Below are 24,984 nucleotides of genomic sequence, written 5' to 3'. Positions count from 1 at the left end.
TGTTTATATGGATGCTAAATTCGAATTCAGCTCCAAAAACTGGCCTAGAAACATGTAAAACTCGAAAAAGTGAGCCGAGGTCATCAAAGGTCAATGACCTGACTTGACATTTCGGTGACCTGGACACCCACCCTCATGCATGGGAGCAACATCATATCCCATGCTTGAACGCTTAAAACCACGAAAAGACTGCAAACGCGCTGCTAATGCGAGCCGACATACGCCGAATCGCGATTCCGGCCAAACATGGTCTCAAAAAGTAGGTCACAGGTCAAAGGTCATTAGGGTCAGGGTCATTAAAATTTCAGGGTAGGTGTAAAATTGATTAACGCGAGGGTACTGAAAGTTTCGTCGCGATCGGCCGCTTTTTACGCGAGTTATTCGCGAAAAACCGAGAGGGGGGTCCGTTCGACCCCCCCCCCCCTCTACGGGCGAGGGTTAACTGACAGGTCATATTCAGAGGAGCTCGGCGGTTGGGTCGTTGATTGCAGACGTGAACCGACGACCTTGCATGTGGAGCCGTATACACAGATATGGGATTCCGTCCCGGCCGGAGGCACCTTCCGGTAAACATTGCAGCTACGAAAATATCACTCTGTCCGACCCTGCGCGGCTGGGATGGAAGTGGTATTGGAGTCGGTTCCCTCAGACAACTGGTGACGTGGTCGGCCGATCCCTGGCCGGGAGGCAGGCGAGCCGCGCTGGACGGCGTGATATTGCGGGCGGGCGCCGGCCGGTCGTCCAGACCGACCTTTCTCTCGGGCGTCAGAGGCGCCGCTCGACCGGCCATGACCTGCCGTCAGAGCACGTCATCCCGTGACCAGCGACACCCCATATAACCGGCGCCGCACGAGCGGTGGAGGCAGAACGACTGTGATACCCGTCCGAGGCCGACCCTCCCCGGAGCATCATGAAACTGGTGAGCACCGCTTCCCCGCAGCGGCCGGCGGGCGGGGGATGTAGCGGTCAGCGGACACATAAGAAGCCGTCCGTATATTGTGTGCAAGTGACCGAGGGCCGAGGTGGTATAGTGTGTTATAGTGGTGATCGTGGCTTCGCATGGAAAGTTCGTACGAATTATATTTTAGCACCCCGTTGACGCTACGAGCTCCAAGGATCTTTGAAAAAAAAAAAAATTCACGCACTCGTAAGATGTTCTTCTGAGCACTTGTTTGCGTTACCAATGGTTCAAGAGTATGAAACCGCTGGTCCCAATCTTCCTTCAACTATTCCTTAGCCGCCTTCCCCAGGTTGCTGGCCCTCTACCGTTTGGTCACTTTTCCTATTCGTGTTGCCGACACCGACCTCTCCTCTCTCCGACTCGACTTCCTCCTATTTCAGCTGCTCGCCCTCCCCGTGTTACTAACACCGTCTCCTCTCTTTTCCAGCTGGTCGCCCTTTCGTGAGGCTGACCACGTCTCCCCCATTTATTTCATCTTATCGTCCTGTTGGCGGTGGCCGCCTGTCCCGTGCGTCTGACACCGTCTCCCCCATTTCACTCGGTTGTCCTGCATAGGGCCGTCTATCCTCACCGCGTAACTGACCACGTCTCCCCCTGCTCATTCCAGTTGGTTGTCCTGTTGAAGACGGCCGGTCTGTCCTCCCGTGCGTCTGACACCGTCTCTGTCCTCCCGTGCGTCTGACACCGTCTCTCCTTTTCCAGCTTATCATCCTGCTGGCGGTGGCCGCCTGCCGCGCCGCTCCCCGGCCCGAGAAGCTGGATGAGCTGGAAGCGCGTCATCCCGACTTTGACGCCCAGATCCTGGAGCAGATCAACCAGCACACTGAGGACGGCGGCTACTCCCAACTGTGAGTTATATGCAGCGGCTTCTGCAAACTGTTAGTTACATATAGCCGCTTTTCCCAGCTGTGGGAAATGTTTTTTTCGGCTTTCCCATTTGGCAGTTTTTTTCCAACTATGAGTTACACAAGGCAGCTTTTCCCATTGTGAGTGGCATGCGCCATGCAGCGGCTTCTCCCAACTATCGTTCTGTGTCCGTGATTCTAACCGCACTGTTCCTCTGTCCGCGCCCAGGTTCCGCACGGAGAACGGTATCGTACAGGAGGAGCAGGGTCAGTCGTACCCGGGCGCCGAGCCGGGCACCGGCAGCTACGTCAAACAGGGCGTCATCGAGTACCCGCTCGACGACGGCAGCATCCTGGTGCTCAACTATGTGGCCGACGAGAACGGCTACGCGGTGCTGAACCCGGAGGCGCTGTCGCAGGCGCTGCCCACGCCGCCTCCGACCCAGTACCCGCCGCCGCAGGTGCCCGGAGCCGGTGTGCCCGTGCCGCAGCCGCTGCCCGAGTACAACCCGTTCCTGGGCCAGCAGTGAGCGCCAGCGACACAGCTTCACAGTCATACACATACAGACAAAGACATTCACATACAGACATATGAACGCAGACAAACACAAACCAGCAAAGCTATAACCGCTCAATGAGCGGCACACCATCCCTTGTATGCAGGCAGAGCAATCTTGTTATTGTGCAATGCGATGACTCAGTTATGAATAAATGACAATTATACCTAGAATTTGCTTATTGGACAATGCATATGATTAACAATCTTGCAGCTTTCTGCGACCTTTAATCCCATCCAGGCGGAGGACTCCCCTCCCCCCTTTGCCAGGCGCAAGTTATATACATAGAGTCTCAGTTTGCACGCGCGCACGTGCAGGGGGCCACTTCTTTATCTCAAGAATTGCTGGGCTGATTGTAACCGGGCATGACTCAAGTAGGGGGAGGGGTGGCTCCATCTTATTTCTAAAACTACATGTTAAATTTTCATCATTCAAACGTTAAATAATTCGATAGCCGGTAGCCCTGGAAAGCTTTCGAAGAAACGGTAACATTGTCAATCTCCAAGAAACTGATCGGCATGCTACGCCAAATCAAAGTCAAAATGAACAACATTCGGCCAAGCTCACGCACCATACTCGTACTCTGGCCGACGTGAAATAAGTCACATCGAAATTATTTTTGGCTTATACTTCTCAAGTGTATGGTGAAGCCATCCAGTGGGCACCGAGTCTGCACTTGGGTAATATGTTTCAGGTCAAAGGTAGGTCAGGTCAGGTCAGGTCACAAAAGGTCACTGAATTTTGATATGACATGACATGATCACGTGACACACATTTTATGGTCCGTATTGTTCAAATAATTAAGAAGGTGTCGCCTGTGCTTTCCATATACGGATCCAGAAAGGCGGTTTTGGATGCTGCGGGTGATATACCCATTTTTTTAATTCAAAAAATTTTCGGATTTCGATTCCTTACGCACTGCTCTACAGGTTAACCCTATTAGTGACAGGGGGGGGGGGTTATTTTTATCCACCCCTCAGGTTTTTCGGGAATATCTCCGAAACCGCTGAAGCTACGATGCTGAAATTTTCTGACTTTTCCTAAAACTAAATTGGGCACATTCCCTGAAAATTTCAAGTTCATAACTTTACCAGGGGCGGCTCCAGAGCACTGGGAATTGGGGGGTCCTATTCGTGAAGCGAGTCATTTGGGCGAAGATCACGATGCTGCGCCAGTTTTACGAACAGTGAATGAAAGGTATCATGTGATAACATATACAAAGTTATTGTGCATCCTCTTTTGACACGTTTTTGCCATAATAGGCGGATCCAGGCGTCCAAAAAGGGGGGTTATTTTTTACCTCCCAACATAGGTGCCCTGACACCGCCTATGCATGACCAATACAATTTTAGTCGTTCTCTCATAAGAAAATTGTAACATAACAAGACCATTGCCACCCTTTTTAGAAACAGTACCAACAAAAACCTTATTTACTATACTTTTTGTGTACCCCCAATCTCAATGATCTGTATCCGCCTATGATTTTTGAAAATGCATATTTTTAGGATCCATGTGAATTCCTGGTTCATTCTCTATCGATCGGCAAAAGTTTCGTTAAGATTGGTTCAGAAACCTGGCCGTGATAAACAGTAAAATGTATCTGCAATTTGCCCGTTTTTACCCCCCTCTACCCCCTATTGACATTTTTTAATTTTATTTTTTTTAGAAATGTAGATCTCGTTGAGCGAAATCGAATGCCGTTTGAATTTTGAAAATCGGCCCGTTAGATCTCGAGATATCAAGGGGGGGTCGTAAACAGCCCCCCCCCCTGCCACTAATAGGGGGTAGCCAGGAGCCTGCCACTAATAGGGTTAAAGCAAGCTTTTTCTGATAAAAGTTACTTAGTTTTTCTTTTTAGAAAAACGACAAATTCATCTATCTCGGGCGCATTGGTCCCAAATGCATCCCTCCTAGGCCCGCAAGTGGCGCCATCCGAAGCCATTTTCAGCTGGTTATGGTGCAGGTCAGGTCAGTATCGGATAAAAAAAAGTTTAAATTTAGAGGTTGGAAATTTTCAAAAACAAAATGGTGTAATTGTACAATGTGCAGTTTGAACTCAGTATCACAATTGGTGCTATTTGCTATGGTAAGCGACGTTTAAGTCGATGTATAGAAGATTTCTAATTGACAGTTCTAATGACCTACACTTTACTTGGTCGGGTGAAAAGCCCCATAACGTTTAAAAACACGCAGCGTCGATTTATTCACTCGCCCAACACTTGTTTTGTTTGCTCGACAATTCACGACAGGCATTCCTGGAGCACTACTGGCACAATAAGCTGAACCGTGCCTCCTTGCCTCAGCAGCTGTTTCACAGTAGCAGGTAAACGCTGGACAGTGGACAAGGAAGCAGCCTGGACAACGGCAAGTGATAAATTGCAGCGGCATAACGGCACTTAGAGGCAAAGAAGCTAAACGTGTGATCATCGAAAAAAAGTGCACAGAACCTCCAGGCGGTGTTCATCAGCATTGCGTTCGATAAAAATATTCAATCTGCTCAGTGCTCATTGTATATATCTGAAAACATTTGAAGAACGGCACAATATCTCAGATGATAGCAAGACAGGGCAGCAGCGAGCGTCATGTCGGGTCCATAAACTCATTGACATCCGCACTTCCACCTAGTCTGTCGGTGGATTGTGAATTGTAAACACACATTCCTCTCCCCTACCCACACAAGGCACCTTGCACTCCCAGGCTTCACCCGCGATGTGTCTATGCGTACACGAGCGACACCATGACCCTGCCGTGGGCCTGCCTGCCGTCATAGTCTGGCTCCGAGCCCTTCACCTCACACTGGGTCCGTTTGACACCGGCCGGCTAAGGTCCCCTAGATTGTTTATTGGGGCTTAGAGCACGCCGTTGACTATGGCCCTTTTGCGCCGAGTTTAGAAGCCCAGCAGGTCTCCGGCGCCCTTCCTGTAGTCCATGTTACCAGTGATGACTCCGTTCAGACGGCTGAGGACGGGCACCACGGCGCGCAGCTTCCACTGCTCCATGTTGTGCCCCTTCTCGGAGAGGTAGGCCACTGTCGTCTGCAGAAACAGGGCGGCATCGGGGTTAAAGTCGGTACTCAGTATCCGAGGATAGGGAGCTCAACAGCACTGGTAAGTACAGGCGCCGTTAAAAGAAAGCTATGAATCATGAAGGGTGTCCGATCTGATATCAACAATCACTGCCTGTTCAATGACCCTTTTACTATTCCCCTGTAGGTACCGAATTGCACCACGTCTGAGGTATGTGTTCGCTCCGTTCACTCACCGGAGGGAAGCCTTCGTCATAGTTGAGTGTCATCGGGAACAGTTGATGGTGGAACCTCGGGAAATCGTTGGCCGTCTTCACGTCCTCATCCAGGTACAGGTGACGGAACGCAACCTGAAAACGGCCATGGTTGCGGTAAAATCGCACAGATACATAATTATCCATCACGGAAAATTCGCATCCAGCATCATTCAAGCTGTAGAGCCCAAGATGCTTTTCAGTGCAGGCGATACTTTTGTAAACATTTTAATCCTCTTCGCCTATACTGCAAAGATGATCGCGGTCCCAATGTATCCCTGTCATAATATTCATAAAGATAATACATACAGCATAAGCTGTCTGACAAGCTCTAACATCCTGAACCTATAAGATCACTATGACCACGCCATCGGCAGTCGACTGACCAGGGCGGTAGCGGTGGTGATGCGCGATCCGCCCGCGCCGCCCACCACCAGGCGGATGTCTCCGGACGGATCCACAAACAGAGACGGAGACATGGACGACACCATCATCTTTCCTGTGACGCAGACAAAGAACATGGAAATGCGTCAAAATATCGCCTCGGTAAAACAGCAAACAGGTGAATTATAATCATCATGCAACAGAGCGAAATGTTTGACGAAATATGTCTGTTTGAAAGTCAAATCTAGTTACCTCTCAGGCGATAGACCCCGCCCCATTTCACCTGGCTTGATGAAATTGCTCGGTGACGGCGGCAGGTTGAAATAGTTCTTCATTCCGGGCGTGGAGAAGTCGTCCATCTCGTCGTTGAGCAGGATGCCCGTGCTGGGCGAGATCACCTTGGCGCCGAAGTGCAGGTTGACGGTGCTGGTGACTGAGACGGCGTTACCCTCGGCGTCGATGACGGACACGTGCGCGGTGCCCGAGTCGGAGACGGGCGCCACGTCCACGCCGTAGTGGTCCGGGTCGTTGAAGGTGCGCGAGTCGTCGATGAGGCCGCGGATGTACTCGGCGTAGTCGCGGGACGTGAGGTTCGCCATCAGCTGGGGGCCGGTGATGTCGTCAACAGCTGCAATTTACTAGTTATAGATGGCATTCATCAATCGTATTTTGGAAATATCACAGTGAATCGGGCTGCTTAGGTGTGGCAGTTGATCGATCGCGCCAGATCAATCCCGGGGACCGTTATAGACTGTCAATCCACATTTTTAGGAGGTAGACGGACTATGCATTCGATAAACGTAGAACTAGAAGTTAGTCTAAGTGTAGAATTTGGTCTTTAGTTATTAGGAAGGTTAGGAAGTAAAGACATAAGTATCAACTTTCGTTGGTCCGCATCATCAGGACACAGTGTCTTACCTCAGAAATATCCACGAACTCGGGATCAGCGAGCTCCGTCCTCCGAGCGAAGGCGTATTTGAACGCCTCGGCTATCCGGTGGTACATGAGGTTCAGCTGCTCCTCCGTTCCTGAACAGAGAAATATTGTAATACCATTGCCCGACCCTGTCACATAGGACAGCTATCGATAGATAACTAAATGCTATTTGTGTAGGAGTTGGAGTGGGCCATTCTGCCCGCATTTGCATCTCTGCGGCCGAGAGCATGCTGGCGGCCGGCGCCCCGGGCGAGGGCGCGACCGAGGCGGCGCGCGGGCTGTGCTCGGGTTTGCATCTCTACGGCCGGGAACGCGCCGGCGGCCGGCGCCCCGGGCGAGGGCGCTACCGAGGCGGCGCGGGGAGTGCTCAGTGTTCGGGAGGGATTCTGATGGTTACTGCTGTGTCGGACGGTTGTCCAGGTCGAGCTGTCCAGTGCTCGCGATGTGATATTGCTTGGTGTCACTCACAATACAGCAAAGTCAATGCATCATTCGCTTTGCAACAACACGGTCTACAACACGGTCTACATTGGTGGCAGCGGTGAGTCCCAATTCATTTGGACCATGAGCCTTTACACCCTGTTCGTTGATCGGCCATGATACCGTATTTTTTTCGGTGATCTGCTGCCGTGGCCGTGCTGCTGACGTGCTGCCGTGACCGCTGCTGACGTGCTGCCGTGGCCGCTGCTGCCGTGCTGCCGTGGACGCTGCTGATCTGCTGCTGCCGTTGCCGCTGCTGGCGTGCTGCCGTGGCCGCTGCCGACGTGCTGCCGTGGCCGCTGCTGATCTGCTGCCGTGGTCGCTGCTGACGTGCTGCTGTGGCCGCCGCTGACGTGCTGCCGTGGCTGCTGATGTGCTGCCGTGGCCGCTGCTGACGTGCTTCCGTGGCCGCTGCTGACGTGCTGCCGTGGCCGCTGCCGACGTGCTGCTGTGGCCGCTGTTGATCTGCTGTCGTGGTCGCTGCTGATCTGCTGCCGTGGCCGTGCCGCTGACGTGCTGCCGTGGCCGCTGCTGACGTGCTGCCGTGGACGCTGCTGATCTGCTGCTGCCGTTGCCGCTGCTGGCGTGCTGCCGTGGCCGCTGCCGACGTGCTGCCGTGGCCGCTGCTGATCTGCTGCCGTGGTCGCTGCTGACGTGCTGCTGTGGCCGCTGCTGACGTGCTGCCGTGGCTGCTGATGTGCTGCCGTGGCCGCTGCTGACGTGCTTCCGTGGCCGCTGCTGACGTGCTGCCGTGGCCGCTGCCGACGTGCTGCTGTGGCCGCTGTTGATCTGCTGTCGTGGTCGCTGCTGATCTGCTGCCGTGGCCGTGCCGCTGACGTGCTGCCGTGGCCGCTGCTGACGTGCTGCCGTGGACGCTGCTGATCTGCTGCCGTGGTCGCTGCCGATCTGCTGCCGTGGTTGCTGCTGACGTGCTGCCGTAGCCGCTGCTGACGTGCTGCCGTGGACGCTGCTGATCTGCTGCCGTTGCCGCTGCTGGCGTGGCCGCTGCCGACGCGTTATGCGCCAAACTCCATATAGAAGCGGACATTGGGGTTCAGATTGTTATTATGAGTAAAATATAAGTCATTTTCTTCATTAAACGGTTGTTTCTCTATGCGGCGATCATTTATGAAGCACGCCACACTTAGTTACCAACGAGCGATATCATAATAGCTCCATTTTTGGCAGTATACTGGCTGCGGCCGAGTGCGACGGTGGCGCCGACTATCGGCTACTCGTGCAACTAGGCCTCGCGGTGGCTCCGGCGGCCAAACTTCAGATGAAAACGTCCCTGTGTGGAGACTTAACGATAAACTGAAAAATGCGATATAATGCAATTAAATTCAGTAATATGCGTTTACCCTGACGTATTTTTTACCAATATTCGGGGAGAATTGGCACCGGGATTTGGCAGGAGAAGATAAAATGTTTATGAACATTCCAAATTGTATTATACCTACATTGCATTGTCAAAATATGTCTCAATATATGCGAGACGTCATGCTGTTTGCAGTAGTATAGCGAAATTGTTTCATGAAAGACTCAATACAAATATAACGGGAGTGATGTATCTTAATTTCATTTGGTGGTGCAAATATTTTTTTCTTCCATGTCCCGATCCCGGGTCGAATTTTTCTCTCCTATGGATAAAAAGTGCAGAGATGTGTTGCTCAGTTAGTGAGCTACAGCGTAGTATAGCGACATTTTTATGCAAGCTGCCTATTTTTTCATACTGTGCTAGTTTCCACGAAAATCCGTGCATACACTGACCAATATTTTTTTCTTCCATGGCCAGATCCCAGGTCCAATTTTTATCCGCTATGGATAAAAAATGCATAAATATGTTGCTCAGATGGTAATCTACAGCGTAGTATAGCGACATTTTTATGTAACTACCCTATTTTTTCATACTGTGCTCATTTCCACGAAAATCCGTGCTTACGCTGACCAACATTTTTCTCTTCCATGGCCAGATCCCAGGTCCAATTTTTATCCGTCATGGATAACAAATACATAGATATGTTGCTCAGATAGCGAACTACAACGTAGTATAGCGACATTTTTATGTAACTTCCCTATTTTCTCACACTGTGCTCATTTCCACGAAAATCCGTGCTTACACTGACCAACATTTTTTTCTTCCATGGCCAGATCCCGGGTCCAATTTTTATCCGCCATGGATAAAAAATACATAAATATGTCGCTCAGATGGTGAACTATACCGTAGTATAGCGACATTTTCATGTAACTTTCCTATTTTTTCACACTGCGCTATCACCCATCAAAATCCGTGCTCTCACCGACCTTAGTTCTCTGGCGTTGCCGATAGGCGGCGCTGGCGTCGCGTCCCGCGCTATGGCCGCGCCTGGCGCATAACGGTGCTGCTGTGGCCGCTGCTGACGTGCTGCTGTGGCCGCTGCTGATCTGCTGCCGTGGTCGCTGCTGACGTGCTGCTGTGGCCGCCGCTGACGTGCTGCCGTGGCTGCTGATGTGCTGCCGTGGCCGCTGCTGACGTGCTTCCGTGGCCGCTGCTGACGTGCTGCCGTGGCCGCTGCCGACGTGCTGCTGTGGCCGCTGTTGATCTGCTGTCGTGGTCGCTGCTGATCTGCTGCCGTGGCCGTGCCGCTGACGTGCTGCCGTGGCCGCTGCTGACGTGCTGCCGTGGACGCTGCTGATCTGCTGCTGCCGTTGCCGCTGCTGGCGTGCTGCCGTGGCCGCTGCCGACGTGCTGCCGTGGCCGCTGCTGATCTGCTGCCGTGGTCGCTGCTGACGTGCTGCTGTGGCCGCTGCTGACGTGCTGCCGTGGCTGCTGATGTGCTGCCGTGGCCGCTGCTGACGTGCTGCCGTAGCCGCTGCTGACGTGCTGCCGTGGACGCTGCTGATCTGCTGCCGTTGCCGCTGCTGGCGTGGCCGCTGCCGACGTGCTGCTGTGGCCGCTGCTGACGTGCTGCTGTGGCCGCTGCTGATCTGCTGCCGTGGTCGCTGCTGACGTGCGGCTGTGGCCGCCGCTGACGTGCTGCCGTGGCTGCTGATGTGCTGCCGTGGCCGCTGCTGACGTGCTTCCGTGGCCGCTGCTGACGTGCTGCCGTGGCCGCTGCCGACGTGCTGCTGTGGCCGCTGTTGATCTGCTGTCGTGGTCGCTGCTGATCTGCTGCCGTGGCCGTGCCGCTGACGTGCTGTCGTGGCCGCTGCTGACGTGCTGCCGTGGCCGCTGCTGATCTGCTGCCGTGGTCGCTGCTGACGTGCTGCTGTGGCCGCTGCTGACGTGCTGCCGTGGCTGCTGATGTGCTGCCGTGGCCGCTGCTGACGTGCTTCCGTGGCCGCTGCTGACGTGCTGCCGTGGCCGCTGCCGACGTGCTGCTGTGGCCGCTGTTGATCTGCTGTCGTGGTCGCTGCTGATCTGCTGCCGTGGCCGTGCCGCTGACGTGCTGCCGTGGCCGCTGCTGACGTGCTGCCGTGGACGCTGCTGATCTGCTGCCGTGGTCGCTGCCGATCTGCTGCCGTGGTTGCTGCTGACGTGCTGCCGTAGCCGCTGCTGACGTGCTGCCGTGGACGCTGCTGATCTGCTGCCGTTGCCGCTGCTGGCGTGGCCGCTGCCGACGTGCTGCTGTGGCCGCTGCTGACGTGCTGCTGTGGCCGCTGCTGACGTGCTGCCGTGGACGCTGCTGATCTGCTGCCGTGGTCGCTGCTGATCTGCTGCCGTGGTCGCTGCTGACGTGCGGCTGTGGCCGCTGCTGACGTGCTGCTGTGGCCGCTGCTGACGTGCTGCTGATCATCTGATCAACGGTCTCGGCCGGCGGCTGTAGCTGAGTGGCCGTCAGCCTGTTCGGCGACGACCTGGTTCTCCTTTCCAGAAAGATAAGTGTTATTTTTTTACTATACCGTGTCTTGCTCTTGTGCTTTGCATTGTGTGTTGTCTCTATGCTCAAACGGGAGAGTGGGTTTTTGGAAGCCGAGTCCCCTGGTAAGCCTTCTGTTTGCCAAGAGAGTGGAAAGATGGCTGCGGGAGGGTTTTCAATGAAGGCGCCTGAGTTTTCTGGGACGGAGCCTTTTTCTCGGTTTAAGTCTGATTTGGACACATACTACACCATTCACGAGTTCAATGATGACCTAAAATTACGATTTCTGCCACTTTGTCTCAAGGGAGTGGCACGGGACGCGTTCGAGGCACTGTCTGAGGAATGCAGGAGTTCTTACGACCGGGCCATCGCAGGATTGTCTAATTGTTTCGTAAAGCCTTGCGCACTTGACGCTCATGCCAGGCTCAGGAACCTTCGGTTCGATTCGTCCATGTCACTGGACTCTTTCATCATTGAGTTCAAACACTTGATGACTGTGGCGTTCCCTGGGCCGATAAGTGATCAGGTGTTGTTTCACTCCTTTCTGCCCACCCTCCCGGTGAAGTATCAGGAGCACATCCTGTCCTTGGGACTGGTTGATTTTGATGAGGCAGTTAAGGGTGTCAGAAACCTCATGAGAAGTGAGCGTGTTCAGGGTTCCGCGCAGGGATCTGTGAGACAGGTGAGCGCTGATCCTGACCTGCTGCGGCAGATCCTGGACAGGATTGCCACCCTGGAGCAGCGCGTCAGTCAGGGTCTGGTCGTCCGGGGAAGGTCCCGGGAAGGAGATGGTGCGGAGGGTAATAGTCGACGTGGGACTGCACCATTCAGGTCGGCTCGGGCGTGTTACTGTTGTGGCAGCCTGGAGCATTTGCGTGCGGCCTGTCCGCAGCGAAATGCATATTGTTCTAGATGTGGTCGCCGTGGCCATACAGTAGGTGTGTGTACTTCCCAGGGAAACGAGCCAGGGGCCGTCGGGTCGCAAGGCGGCGATCGGCGGCCCCGAGACCTACGTCAGTAGACACTATTGCGCCGCCTACTTGTTCCGGTGCCGGCCCTGCATTGCATTCTCGGACGTGTCAAACTGACGTGACGACCACAGCCCCTATCCCTGCGTGCGAGTCGTCTGCGTCTGAAAGTGGGGGGGGATGTTGAGGGCACTGTTGGGGACGCTTGTCATGTCGTGGAGGGGAGTGCGGTGTCCCTGAACGAGGACCTTACCTTTGTGGGCGCTGTCGCCGGCGAGGAGTGTTCTTGTCTGCTTGACACTGGTTCCTCTTTGAACGTCCTGCATCGAGATGTGTTTGAGCGGTTGATTGGCGTGAAGCTTCATCCGACGTCTACGAAAGCCAGAACAGCTGCCCAGACTGAGTTGCCCCTCGCAGGACGGATTTCAGTTCCGGTGCGGGTGGCTGATCAAACGCATGTAGTCAGCATGTATGTGTCTGGCTCGATTGACGTTCAGTGTATCCTTGGTCTGGACTTTTTGCGAGCCGTCCCCTGTGTGATCGACTTGACGAACAAACGCCTTGTTCTGGTATCTGGTGACTGTGTCAGATCTGTGTCTGTTGATCGCACCTCTGTAGGTCGCGCTGTGCTGGGCTGTGACGTATCCATCCCTCCAGGCGCTGAGTGCTTTGTGCAGGGACGAGTGCATCACTGTGATTATGAAGGCGAGGTCTTGGTGGAACCCAGTTTTGACTCGCCGGGGATTGAGGTGGTGCGTTGTGTTGCTCGGGTAGAGAAGTCCTCGCTGCCCTTGCTGATTAGAAACTTGACCATTGACAGCGTTACACTGCCTAAACACTCTGAAATAGCTGACTTGGAGGTCAGCTTTGTTGAAGAGGACTTTCCAGAGGCAGCCGGTGTACGTTCGCCTGCAGATATCGAGTCTGTTGTTGACCTTGAGGGTTCCTGCGTTACAGATGTTCAGCGTGAGGCTTTGATAAATGTGCTGAAAAAGCATGAGAGCATGTTTGATGGCCATGTTGGCCACACTGACCTTGTCACTCACAAAATTGACACGGGTAACAGCCCACCGATCCGACAGAGTCCCAGGCGTATCTCCCCTCATTTGACCGAACAGGTGAGAAATGAGCTTAACAAACTGGTAAATGAGGGTATCCTTGAAGAGTCTGAGGGAGGCTGGGCTTCACCCATCTGCCTGGTGAGAAAGAAATCTGGAGAGCTGCGTGTTTGCGCTGACATGAGAAAACTCAACTCTGTCACTCGTCTCCCTGCGTACCCAATTCCCCGCATTGACGATACGTTAGACGCTCTTTCAGGTTCATCCATTTTTTTTGCGTACTCTATATGAACTCTGCTTATCATCAAATTTCCATCGATCCCATTGATCGTGAGAAGGCTACCATTACTACCCCTTTTGGGAACTATAGGTATACCAGAATGTGTTTTGGGCTGAGTTCTGCCCCATTTACATGCTGCAAACTGTTGAATATCGTTCTCGGTGACATGCCCAAGGATTCGTGCGTGCATTACTTCAATGACGTTATCGTACATGGGAAAACGTTCGATGACGTGCTGCTGGCACTTGATGAGGCGTTGTCACGTTTTCAGGAAGCAGGACTTACTCTGAACTTGGCCAAATGTCAGTTTTTCATGCCCCGTGTTACGTTTCTTGGGCACGTCATTTCTCCTGACGGCATGTCCACAGATCCTGAAAAGGTGTCAAAGGTCAAGGACTGGCCTCAACCGCGAACCAAGAAAGAGCTGTTAAGTTTCCTGGGTTTGTGTTCTTATTTTAAGAAGTACGTCAAAGATTTTGCAACCATTGCGTCACCTCTCTTTGATTTGACTAAAAAGGATTTCCCCTTCCAGTGGTCCGGTGCGGCTGATCAGGCGTTCAGCACTCTGAAAAGGGCGCTGTGCGACGCTCCGGTGGTCGGATTTCCAAGGTTCGGCGACGATGCCGGCATGTTCACCGTGGACTGCGACGCCAGCAATGACGGTATTGGGGCAGTCTTGCTGCAGGACCAGGACGGGGTTCAACGGGTGATTGCCTATGGCAGTCACCGTTTGTCAAGGGCGCAGAGGAACTACTCAACGACCAAGAAAGAGCTTTTGGCCTGTGTTACATTTGTGCAGCAGTTTTCGCACTACCTGTTGGGTAGAACTTTCCAGTTGCGGACTGATCATAGCAGCCTGCAATGGTTAATGAATTTCCGTAATCCCACAGGCATGCTAGCCAGGTGGATGGAAATTCTGGGAAACTTCTCATTTCAGATTGTCTACAGGCCTGGCACTCAGAACTCGGCTGCTGACGCGTTGAGCAGGTGCCCACCTCGGGTTGTTGACAACTGTTCGCAGACTGAATTTTGTTGCAAAGTGTCTGCTCAGAACTGGCCGCTGAGCTACATTCAGAGTGAGCAGAGCAAAGACGCAGTATTGTCAGAGGTCATGGACTTACTGGTCAGAGACGTGACGCCCTCTCGCAGATCGGCATCGATAGGCGTGCGGCGATGGCTGCGGCATTGGGCTCGTCTTCGTCTCATCGAGGGGGCCCTCTTCCGGGTGTATCGCAGCAGGGCCGGGCAACCTGAGCGCCTCCAGGTGGTGATTCCTCCTGGACTGGTGGGTGGTGTTTTGACGTCTCTTCACGCAGGACCCTGTGGTGGACATTTTGGACCAGAAAAGCTGCTGAAACAGGCGCAGATCCGGTTCTTTTGGATCGGAATGGCTGCTGACATAAGCGAGTTTTGTTCGCATTGTGACCGCTGCACTGGTCGTAATGCTCCAAACCCGACGCCACGTGCGCCCATGGGCGAGCTCTTCGCGTCAGAGCCATGGGAAGTCCTCTCGATTGACTTTCTGACTGACCTCCCTTTGACTGAGCGTGGCAATCGGCATCTGTTGGTGTGCTGTGACCATTTTACCAGGTGGGTCGAGGTGTTCGCGCTGCCAGACATGACTGCTGTGACCGTTGCGCGGACCTTGGTAGACGAGGTGTTTTCCAGGTACGGATGTCCAGGGCGTCTTCACTCGGACTGCGCGGCGAACTTCCGGAGCCAGATCATTACTGAGTTGTGTCGCATCATGGGCATCGACAAGTCAACCACGACGCCGTTCCATCCGGAGGGCAACAGCAGATGCGAGCGGGTGAACCGCACCATTCTTGACATGATGTCCAAGTATCTTTCAGACAATCACTCAGAGTGGGATCTACATTTGCCGCTCTTGATGATGGGGTACCGCGCACAGATCCACAGGTCCTTAGGTTATTCACCATTCTACTTGATGTTCGGCCGTGACCCTCGCCTGCCGATCGATGTGGAAATCGGTGCCCCCCACGCAGTAAGGTCAAAGTCTGCGGCCGAGTACATTGACAATTTGTGTGCAGGTCTTGGAGATGCCTACCGTGTTGCCTTGCGATTCTCGGACGCAGGCCACCGGCGTAACAAGCGTGCGTTTGACGCCAAGAGCAGAGCGTATCAGCACGCGGTCGGTGACCATGTCATGTTGTTCTGTGCAGTAGCAAAGAAAGGAGAGTATCATAAGTTTGTGAGACCATGGAAGGCAGGTGTGGTCGAGGGTCGGAAGGGCGATTTGTATTATCGGGTTCGATTGGAGAATGGGAAGCTGGTGAATGTGCATCACAATCGCTTAAAACCCCATCCGACACCTGTGTGTGCTGTCGATGACCAGTCGATCGCAGACTCTGCGAGCGCAGACCCTGAGGATGCTGCGACGGCTGCTCATGGGTCCAGTGCGGACCCTCATGTTGACTCGGATGGTACCGGGTCAGCTTCTGACCGACCAGCTTCTGGTTCTGCGAGTACTGACCTGGTCTGTGCTGCGCCGAGTGTGCGGTCAGGTGTCCCTGCGTCCGTTCACCCGCTTCCCGAGCACCTGGAGGGTTCACGTGATGTCCCCTCTGTGGATGTGGGAGCTGTTGAACCTGACGAACATGTGATTGACACGTACTCTGATCAGGAAACTGTCCAGTTTCCAAATGTGAATATGAACCCTCTGGACTCTGGTGATTCCCCTGGTGTCGGTCGTGGGGATGCTGGTGCTTCCCCGGGTGTTGGTGTTGTGGACCCCAGTGATGCCCGGGAGAACATTGTTGATGTTCCTGATTCTTCCCCGGACGACCTTGTGGGTCCTGGCGGTTCGGGGGGTGGCGGCGACGAGGGTTCTGGTGGTCTCCCGGGGGAGGGTGTCTGGGATCATGGTAACCGGGCCGGCGTTTCGGGATCTGGTGCTCCTCGTCGGTCTCGGGGTCGTCCTCCCCGGTCTCGGGCGTCTTCCTCGGGGGTCCGGCAGACTCTTCCTGAACGGACGTTGCCTGCTAGGAGTCGAAAACCACCTGATCGCTTGTGTTTGTACATTTTTAATGACTCGTTTTAGTGCAGTGTTGCGCATGGCTCGGTGTTGAGCGCTGTACTTCAACAGTGATCGATCGTTGGACCTCATTCCGTCTGATTACGTTCCTTGTTTTGTGTCTAGGCTGACCGTTGGTGGTTGGCCTCACTAATACGTTATTTCTTTCTGGTCCCCAGGGGAGCTGCGTCTTCACGGAGGGGAAGAGTGTAGGAGTTGGAGTGGGCCATTCTGCCCGCATTTGCATCTCTGCGGCCGAGAGCATGCTGGCGGCCGGCGCCCCGGGCGAGGGCGCGACCGAGGCGGCGCGCGGGCTGTGCTCGGGTTTGCATCTCTACGGCCGGGAACGCGCCGGCGGCCGGCGCCCCGGGCGAGGGCGCTACCGAGGCGGCGCGGGGAGTGCTCAGTGTTCGGGAGGGATTCTGATGGTTACTGCTGTGTCGGACGGTTGTCCAGGTCGAGCTGTCCAGTGCTCGCGATGTGATATTGCTTGGTGTCACTCACAATACAGCAAAGTCAATGCATCATTCGCTTTGCAACAACACGGTCTACAACACGGTCTACATTTGCAAGGACATCGCCTTTCGGTACTTTCTACAATATGTCAGTTTTTCTAAGCCGGTATTTGTCACATGACGAAAACCGGAGGCTGCTCGTCAGCATGTTTGCCAAATGTTTCCTGTTGTAGGTTCAACAGATTAATTGCTAAAAACATATTACGCCATTAACGTATGTTACTTGAATTATTGCATCAAACCACATGTAGAATATAAATAGTTCTGCCAAATGCCAATCAAAAATAAAAAGTTGTGCGTGGCACGTCACGAATTCACTTACGGGGTCTGTGCTGGCTGTACTGGTAGCCATCCAGGATATTGAAAACGAATGTCAGGAGGTTCCCGGAGCCGGGGGCCGGCACTCCGTACAGCGAGAGGCCGTCACTGAGACGAGCCGTGGCCGGTGTCACCCAGCGCACCCTGGAACGGTACAGCAACCGGTGAGCCGTCACCGATCCGCACACAGCCGCTCATTGTCAGTGACAGAGACAGGTGATCACTCCAGCCACGCAGGCAAGTGAGCGAGGAGGCCACTGGCTACTCCATGCAGATCAGTGATCAATTCACTCAGGACAGTGGTAAATCCACATAGATCATTGACCAGTCCACATATTTAGATCAGCGGTCACCGGCCTGTCCGGACAAATGAAGGCCGTTGATTGACCAAACCACACAATTCAGTCTCAAAGAGGCCGAGGCATCCAGTTCCGTGCAATCATTGCACATATCTGAGAACAGAACTAGTTCGGATCTTCAACAGCAGCCGCCTCCAATGATCCCCATTATACCCCACATTCATGAATCATGCTAACAGCATATCAGTCAGTAAAATACCGTTTGATGATTTACAGTAAGCAGATAAATCGCCATCACCCATCTCGTCCATATTATCCGCTCTACGTCAAATGTTAGCTCACCTGTAGTCCTCGAGGTCCTTTAGTGTGATGATTCCACCGTTCTTCTGGATGTCATCGGCCAGCTGTTTCCCGACTTGTCCGCCGTAGAGGGCGGCGGCGCCACCGTCGGCGATGGCCTGTAGTGTGTCTGCCAGCGCCGGCCGGCGCACAATGTCGCCCTCCTTCTTGGGCTCGCCGGTCGTCTCGTTGAAGAAGATGGACCTGACGGTGGGCACAGAGCCACGTCGTAATGCAGAGGCAGAAAAGGGTCTCAGGGGTATGAGGTAAAGAGATAAAAAACGACCAAGACAAAAGCCGGGAGAGCTGAACCAGGAAAGATGATCAGTGAGCATATTAGGATCATAGGATGCAGCACCAATAGACTAGTTTTGAAGCGTCGTTCGGAATATGTTTAGGGGATCATTTCTTTCCTTTGATGATGTTCTGGTCGTGTGTCTCGTGCCAGGTATAATCGAAAAGTAAGGACAAATGACACGAGAAATATAGGCTAGGCACCCTGTCGCTCATTGATATCACGAGCTTCGCGATTAATTGCTAAGAATAGCTAAATTTCCTGAACTCTTCTGAGATAGTATCAACAGTAAACATCTTTCCAGAGTTATTTGATGCTTACTTGAAGGTCGGGTCAACGATGAGTTCATCCATCTTGGCTCTGAGGTAGCTGGCCTGGTGGCCGTTGACGCGGTACCCCTCGCGGCAGAGTTTGATGGTGGGCTCGAACAGCTCTGCCCACGGCAGTCGGCCGTGCTTCTGGTGGGCGGCCCAGTAGCCGGCCACCTCGCCCGGCACACCCGCCGACTTCCAGCCTGCAGCAGGGTAGAGGGGTACACTGAGCAGGACAGAGGGGTACACTAAGCGGGCGATGGTTTAACATCGGCTCAAGAGTCAAACGCTCGATGAGGAGTATAAAATGTTATAAGACTGCTCAATAACTCAATCAAAAGGGGTAGGAAGTGAGTCTGATATAGTTGTTTTGTTGATAAAAAGAAGCAAAATATGCGCATCGGCCTTCATTCCATAAATAAAGGTAAATGAAGAAACCTAATATCCCCGGCTTGTAAGATGTGAGGAAACTCAAAAGCCAAACTCGAAATCTCTTCATCATAAAAGCTGGCGAAATAAGCAGGAATATTCCGGAAACGAGCGACTTTATCGCATCGGATGACAACGTCTCCGAAAAATGTCTAGCGACAGAGGGCCTGTGCCAAATAGCGGATCCAGTCGCGAGACCCGCGCCGGTATCCCGTACTGACCGTACTGCGACTGCGAGGGGTCGTCGACGAACATGTCCCGGGTGGCGGCGGCCGGCGCCGTCTCGCGCGCCAGCAGCGCCGCCGCCTCGCGCTGCCGCCGGTCGTACAGCGTCATGATGAAGCCGCCGCCGATGCCGGCTGACTGGGTGTTGATGACGCCCACACAGACCAGCGCCGCCACGGCCGCGTCCACGGCTGTGCCGTTCCGCCGCAGCATCGCGCTGTCGGAGAAATACGGGAACACAGTCTAATCAGCTTATAATCTTCAAAGGGTCAAATTATAGTTTTTATTATAGTTTTCCAACATTATATCTCACTACAAAAAATGGTACCTATCGCAAACTAGCATACTCAACATGAATTTCAGTCATCATAGTTTAAGCCATTCACGCTCATCTATTTATCACTTGGGTTTGAAGGGACGATAGGTAAGTACAAATATTTCTTTGCAAACATTACGCGATTGTCATTTGCCTTACCTTTCACTATTCTACAAAAAGAAAAAGAATAAATGAATATAAGCAAAAGGCGCTAGTGCAAAACTAATATTTGATCCTTTTTCAAACGGATTCGAGACAGTGTCGGTCGCGATAACTCACGCTCCGATTTCGGCACATTCCGTGGCATCGGAGGCAATGGCTGCCTTCTGGAACTTTCTAAGTGGAGTCGAGGACGGCTCTGGTCGCAACTCTTGGAACGCTGCAGGACCATTGCCGTTGAGGTTTGGTAAACCTGTCACAAAAGGCGCAGACAGGCGTTAGTGGTGCTGGATGGTTCGGGACTACGTCAAGCAAGCAGTAAACTGAGGGAACTAAACATATACGCTTCATTTTTGTTTTATCCCGTCATCTTTTCATCTTGTTCCATTGGTAGGATTGATGCTATGCAAATTATCATGTCTTCCTGTATAGCAGTTCATATAATTCATTGATAGGTACCATATATCGCTAAGTGCAAACAAAACAGTAAGGTACTTACAGAACGCTAATGACAGTGCAATTGACGTGATGATCAAGAAGAGAAGAAGTCCTAGCAGTATCACATGACCTTTTTTCACCATACACCTGAAAAGCACAAAGGAGGTGGTCAAAGACGAAAAAAGATTTTAAAGCTGAGCTTGATGAGCTGCGTATTTTTATACTTCGCTCAAAACATTAAATTTATACGAGCATATGGAGGTCAGTTAACAGTTCATGCATCACCGGGTGAACAAGCATTATTAACTGCTTCTAGGTAATTCATAAGTGCGTTATACAAATGCTCAAGTGTCCTGCTGATAATATTCGCTATTGTAAACACCTTCATTACTTAACTGAAGACGTGACTGGTAGGTGGAATGTAAAGCTGCTTGAACTTTTTTTACTGGTAGTTATGATATATGGCTAATGCGGGACTCGAGTCAGCGAAGTGTTTAATGCATGGCCGAGTCACGAAAGGTTCGTAGCACTGCGACCGCGGCTATTGATTCTATCGACCGCTTACGGCAGAGCAGCGGCCCCCTAGTGTCGACTTTGGAGCCGAGGAGCTGTAACGGACGTTCTGCCTCACTAGACCGTCCACGTCAGTACATCACATGGCCCTGCACCCAGGTCCGCCAGGGTACCACGATTAAGTTGATTGACCACAGCCCTGCACTCAGGTCCGCCAGGATACCTACATGAAAGGCTGATGCCCGAAAAACGTAAAGTCTTTGTTACCTGCATAAAATGATAAAAGCTGGATAGTGTGCACAAATAATCTGTAATCGGTATTTGACCCGCATTAGTTACTATACACAAGTGCCGAACAATGTTACCGCTTTACACCGAGCGCTATGCAATGTTCACAGTGCTGAGTGTGCCGAGATTGCACTACTAGTTGGCGCCTGAAGTTATGCTGCACCGCAGCGCTTTTATGTTCATTACCGCTCATAGATGGCACCACCGGTAGACGCCTGAAGTTATGCTGCACCGCACGGCCTTATGTTCATTTCCGCCCATAGATGGCACCACCGGTAGACAAGACGCCTGAAGTGATGCTGCACCGCACGACCTTATGTTGATTTCCCCCCATAGATGGCACTACTGGTAGGCGCCTGAAGTTATGCTGTACCGCATGGCGCATGGCCTTAACCCGTCGATACGATAATCGGCATGTAGAAACCGAGCACATATGCTCGTATGTAGTTCCGGCAAAATGTATTGTTCACGTGTCACACGTAACACTTTTACAATGGACGTTATTACAGTGCTGCCCGTCCATATAGGAATTGTATTGAGTTCGTTATCGACGAGACAGTGCCGGCTGTACTCCGGATTTTTTTTTCGGCGACTTACGCAGACCGAACCAGCAGTCAGAGAGACAAAAACACAATCCATTTGTTTCAGTTTCACAGCGCAGCACTTATCGTCTCGAAGACAGCTAGTAAGGGCATCCATTTTAAGCCCAACTGCATGATTGGTGGACCATGTTTGGTAAGACATTAGAGACGTGCTAAAAATGTCACTTACCAAGATCTGCAGGGCTCTGCTTTTCAACAAAAATATCAACAATGGAAATCCCAAGTGACTGTATATTGTATAATCAAAACGCCAGATCATTAGGTGCAGAATACCTATGCTGCATTTTCAAACAGTCAATGATCTATTACCTACAATGACAGTATCAAAATCTAGCGATTTGAATTTGACTTTTTAAATAGTTAGTATTGACATAGGGGAAAGGGTAGACAATGGATATGTGTGAAGAGCAACAGCATAACCAACGTGTTTTCTTTTATAACCGGCAAAACACTCAGTTATACACTAATCTGATGCTTAACCAATCATGCACCTAAAGTCAGATGTTGAAAGGCACCGCCACGGATGAGATAATACGGTCTAATCCATGACAGCACGAATGGTGTCATCACGTGAGTGAGTAGAGTAAATAAATTAAAGATGCTTGCTTATAAAAGAATAAGTGATTGAATTACGTACGATGACACTTTTGGAAGTTTTATTAACAGTGCAAAATAATAACTATTTGTTAAAAAAAAACAATAAAAATAATTACGATGAAGTAACCGCAGGCTGCTTGAAATAGACAAACACTATCCGTTAGAATTGATCTGTGAGTCAGACACACAGATGTAATGACGGACTTACATGGTGGCGACGTTATGGCGTGGTTGGGAAGTCCTGGACTGAGTGGTAACGCCCTGCTCTCCGACAATATATACCGTGGATCATCACATTTCAAACAGAGCCCATCAGGATGACTGGACCTTTTGGACGGAGACTCGAATCACCCATAGCCGCCGCCTCCCCTCCCCGCCCCCTCCCCTCCCAGGCTCGGCTCACGGCTGGTGCGGCAGCCTCCAGTGACGGCGGTGCACGACCGCCGCACGTGATGGGTGAACAGTTGGTGAGAAGCTGCTGCACGTGGCGGGTGAGCAGCTCGTGAGTGTATACTCGTACTCCATTGAGGAGTTGCAGCTGGTGAGCGGTCGTTGAGCAGTGGTGAGCGATTAGTGAGCAGTTGGTGAGCTACAGTGAGCGAGTGGTGAGAAGTATTGAGCGATCGACGAGCAGTTGGTGAGCGATCGGTTCATTGATGTGTTATTGGCCCGTGCACTATACCGCCGTACCGTCTCCCCACGCACGCGTCCTCTGGGCTCGACAAACACGCAGACAATTGGCGGGTACGGTGGTGTGTGGGGACGAGACCGAGGGATGAGGTAGCGATCGGCTGATGGTAAACAGAGCCCGAACAGTGGCTGGAGAACCGCACCTCTGCCAACGGTGGCTAGACGCCAGCGGAACGGAGAGTCCCGTAAACAAACGCCCAAGTTCAGTGGTACTTCGATACTGACTCGGCATTTACGGTTATATGTATGTATTGATTTGATTGATATTGACGGTTATATGTACGCCATATTATTATATGGCGACTGGTCATGATAAGCGTTATTACATGCGTTATGTTTGTACTATTGTGGAATGTGGTCCCTCCATAAATGAGATTGTTCTTCTTTAATGACTTGCATAGAGCATCCTATTCCTTATAGTGATTTGGTTGGATTGAAATGCTTACCTTAGACCTGCTATTATGTAACACCGTGCTCGGTTGCGTCGATGTATATCGAACTTATTACGTGTGATCTGTGAAAGCAAAATGTTGCATAAAGCTGATAGCTGATGTGATATAAATGGCCATATCACAGCCCTACAGATGATTCAAATGGTCCGCGACCGCTCCAGAAGCACGGTACCTAACATATTCGGAAAAGGAAGAAGTGCTATAGCGTTATCATCGACTCCTAAAGCACTGTTTACAGCAACTTCTTCATTCCGTGAGAAGCTGGAAAGAACGATGCAGCATTCAGCTTGAGCTGATATAACACTCTCAACATGTCACTTACATGTCTGTGCTCGCTGCAGCCTGCTATACCTGCACCTGTACCGGAAAGCAATTCAAGGTAAATCTGATCATCTTATCAAGGCATTCAATTTAAACGGACTTGTTAAAAGTGCACAATAGCGGCAATAAAGGTCATTTCTAAACCAAACACAACTGCCTGTATTATAATTGGTACATGCCATATGAACTGCTTACTTTCAGTTTTGTTCCAGAAACAGGCCGCAATCCTAAAAGTTACAGCTATGCTTTTCATGCTTGATGCTTATGTTGTTCTAAAACCGACCGAATGTAACTCGTAAGTCAAATGATTGCCGCCAGTGTCACGCCGCGACCCGTCTTGAACTGGAACAACTCAAACTAGGCACACTACGGTTAACGATCGAGTCTCCCTTTAAAGGTCAAAAGGCAGCTCATGACCTCACCCTCACGCCGGCTGCGGTGAGGTCATGATCCAGAAAATAAATAAAAACTGACTGCAAAGATCACGACTGGACGAAACGGAGCTTGCCATAAACGCAAAACGATCCGACCACGCAACCCAGACACCGAGCAGGCATGTGCGGCACACTGCGAAATAGCCACCGAGGGTGTGAAAGGGGCAGATTGAAGAGTCATTTCACACGTCAAGTGTAGTACCTGTTTGTGATCCGCGCCTTGGGCGGCGCCTCGGTGGTGATGGACGGCAGGTCGCCGTTCCAGTCGGTGATCTGCGTATACGAGTTCTGACGCTCCTCCAGCTTCCGCTTCTTGCGCGCGTGCTTACGCTCGGATTTGCTGGGGTTGGACGGCGGCATGGCGCCGGTGTCCTTGGAGCCACTGATCACAGCCAGTCGTCCCGGCCACCTCCGATCGACCGGCCGCCGACCACTGTCACACACAGCCCACCCCGGCGGAGATGCCCACGAACAGGGCGTCGCCACGTCACCGCTCACACAGCGGCTAACGCGGCGTCACGGCGCCGTCCAGCGGAGGTGGCCGACTGCCTGCCGGTCGGCGGCGGCCAGGGCGGCGGCCTCCCTACCTGACGCACCGCCACCTGCCGCACCGGACGCGGCCCGCAGTGCACCGTTCCAGGCCGGCCGGAGCGGCTCTGGCTCTGGTCCAGCCGATCGGCGCTGGCTTTGGACGGCCGGCTCGGCGCATGACGGCGCACCGGCTCAAGACCCTGACCGGTTCTCACAGTCGTGTCAATGACTGGAAAAGCCTCAACACTTCACAAACGTGTAAGCGCTTTGACTGACTTCCTGGGTATCTCA

The 24,984-nt window shown here is 52.4% G+C and overlaps 2 protein-coding genes across 2 annotated transcripts; one reads left to right on the top strand and one right to left on the bottom strand.

Moving 5' to 3' along the window:
• Window positions 1-786: 786 nt before the first annotated feature.
• Window positions 787-2,536, top strand: LOC122386368 (cuticle protein AMP4-like). The gene is made up of 3 exons (XM_043375521.1): window positions 787-919; window positions 1,664-1,809; window positions 2,036-2,536. Exons 1-3 carry the CDS (start codon window positions 911-913, stop codon window positions 2,334-2,336), a joined length of 456 nt encoding a protein of 151 aa, XP_043231456.1. The 5' UTR covers window positions 787-910; the 3' UTR covers window positions 2,337-2,536.
• A 2,004-nt stretch (window positions 2,537-4,540) lies between these two features.
• LOC122386367 (scoloptoxin SSD14-like) lies at window positions 4,541-24,718 on the bottom strand. The gene is made up of 12 exons (XM_043375519.1): window positions 24,365-24,718; window positions 20,327-20,412; window positions 19,948-20,080; window positions 19,349-19,569; window positions 18,709-18,901; window positions 18,096-18,296; window positions 17,459-17,598; window positions 6,945-7,054; window positions 6,310-6,628; window positions 6,029-6,141; window positions 5,625-5,738; window positions 4,541-5,398 (listed from the first exon to the last, which is right to left on the bottom strand). Exons 1-12 carry the CDS (start codon window positions 24,520-24,522, stop codon window positions 5,252-5,254), a joined length of 1,935 nt encoding a protein of 644 aa, XP_043231454.1. The 5' UTR covers window positions 24,523-24,718; the 3' UTR covers window positions 4,541-5,251.
• Window positions 24,719-24,984: the final 266 nt, after the last annotated feature.

This window comes from Amphibalanus amphitrite, unplaced genomic scaffold (assembly GCF_019059575.1).
Source record: "Amphibalanus amphitrite isolate SeventyFive unplaced genomic scaffold, NRLGWU_Aamphi_draft 000248F_arrow, whole genome shotgun sequence".
In the NCBI taxonomy this organism is placed as follows: domain Eukaryota; kingdom Metazoa; phylum Arthropoda; class Thecostraca; order Balanomorpha; family Balanidae; genus Amphibalanus; species Amphibalanus amphitrite.
Note: the sequence above shows the minus strand (reverse complement) of the source record. Positions and strands in the feature narration are given on the sequence as shown.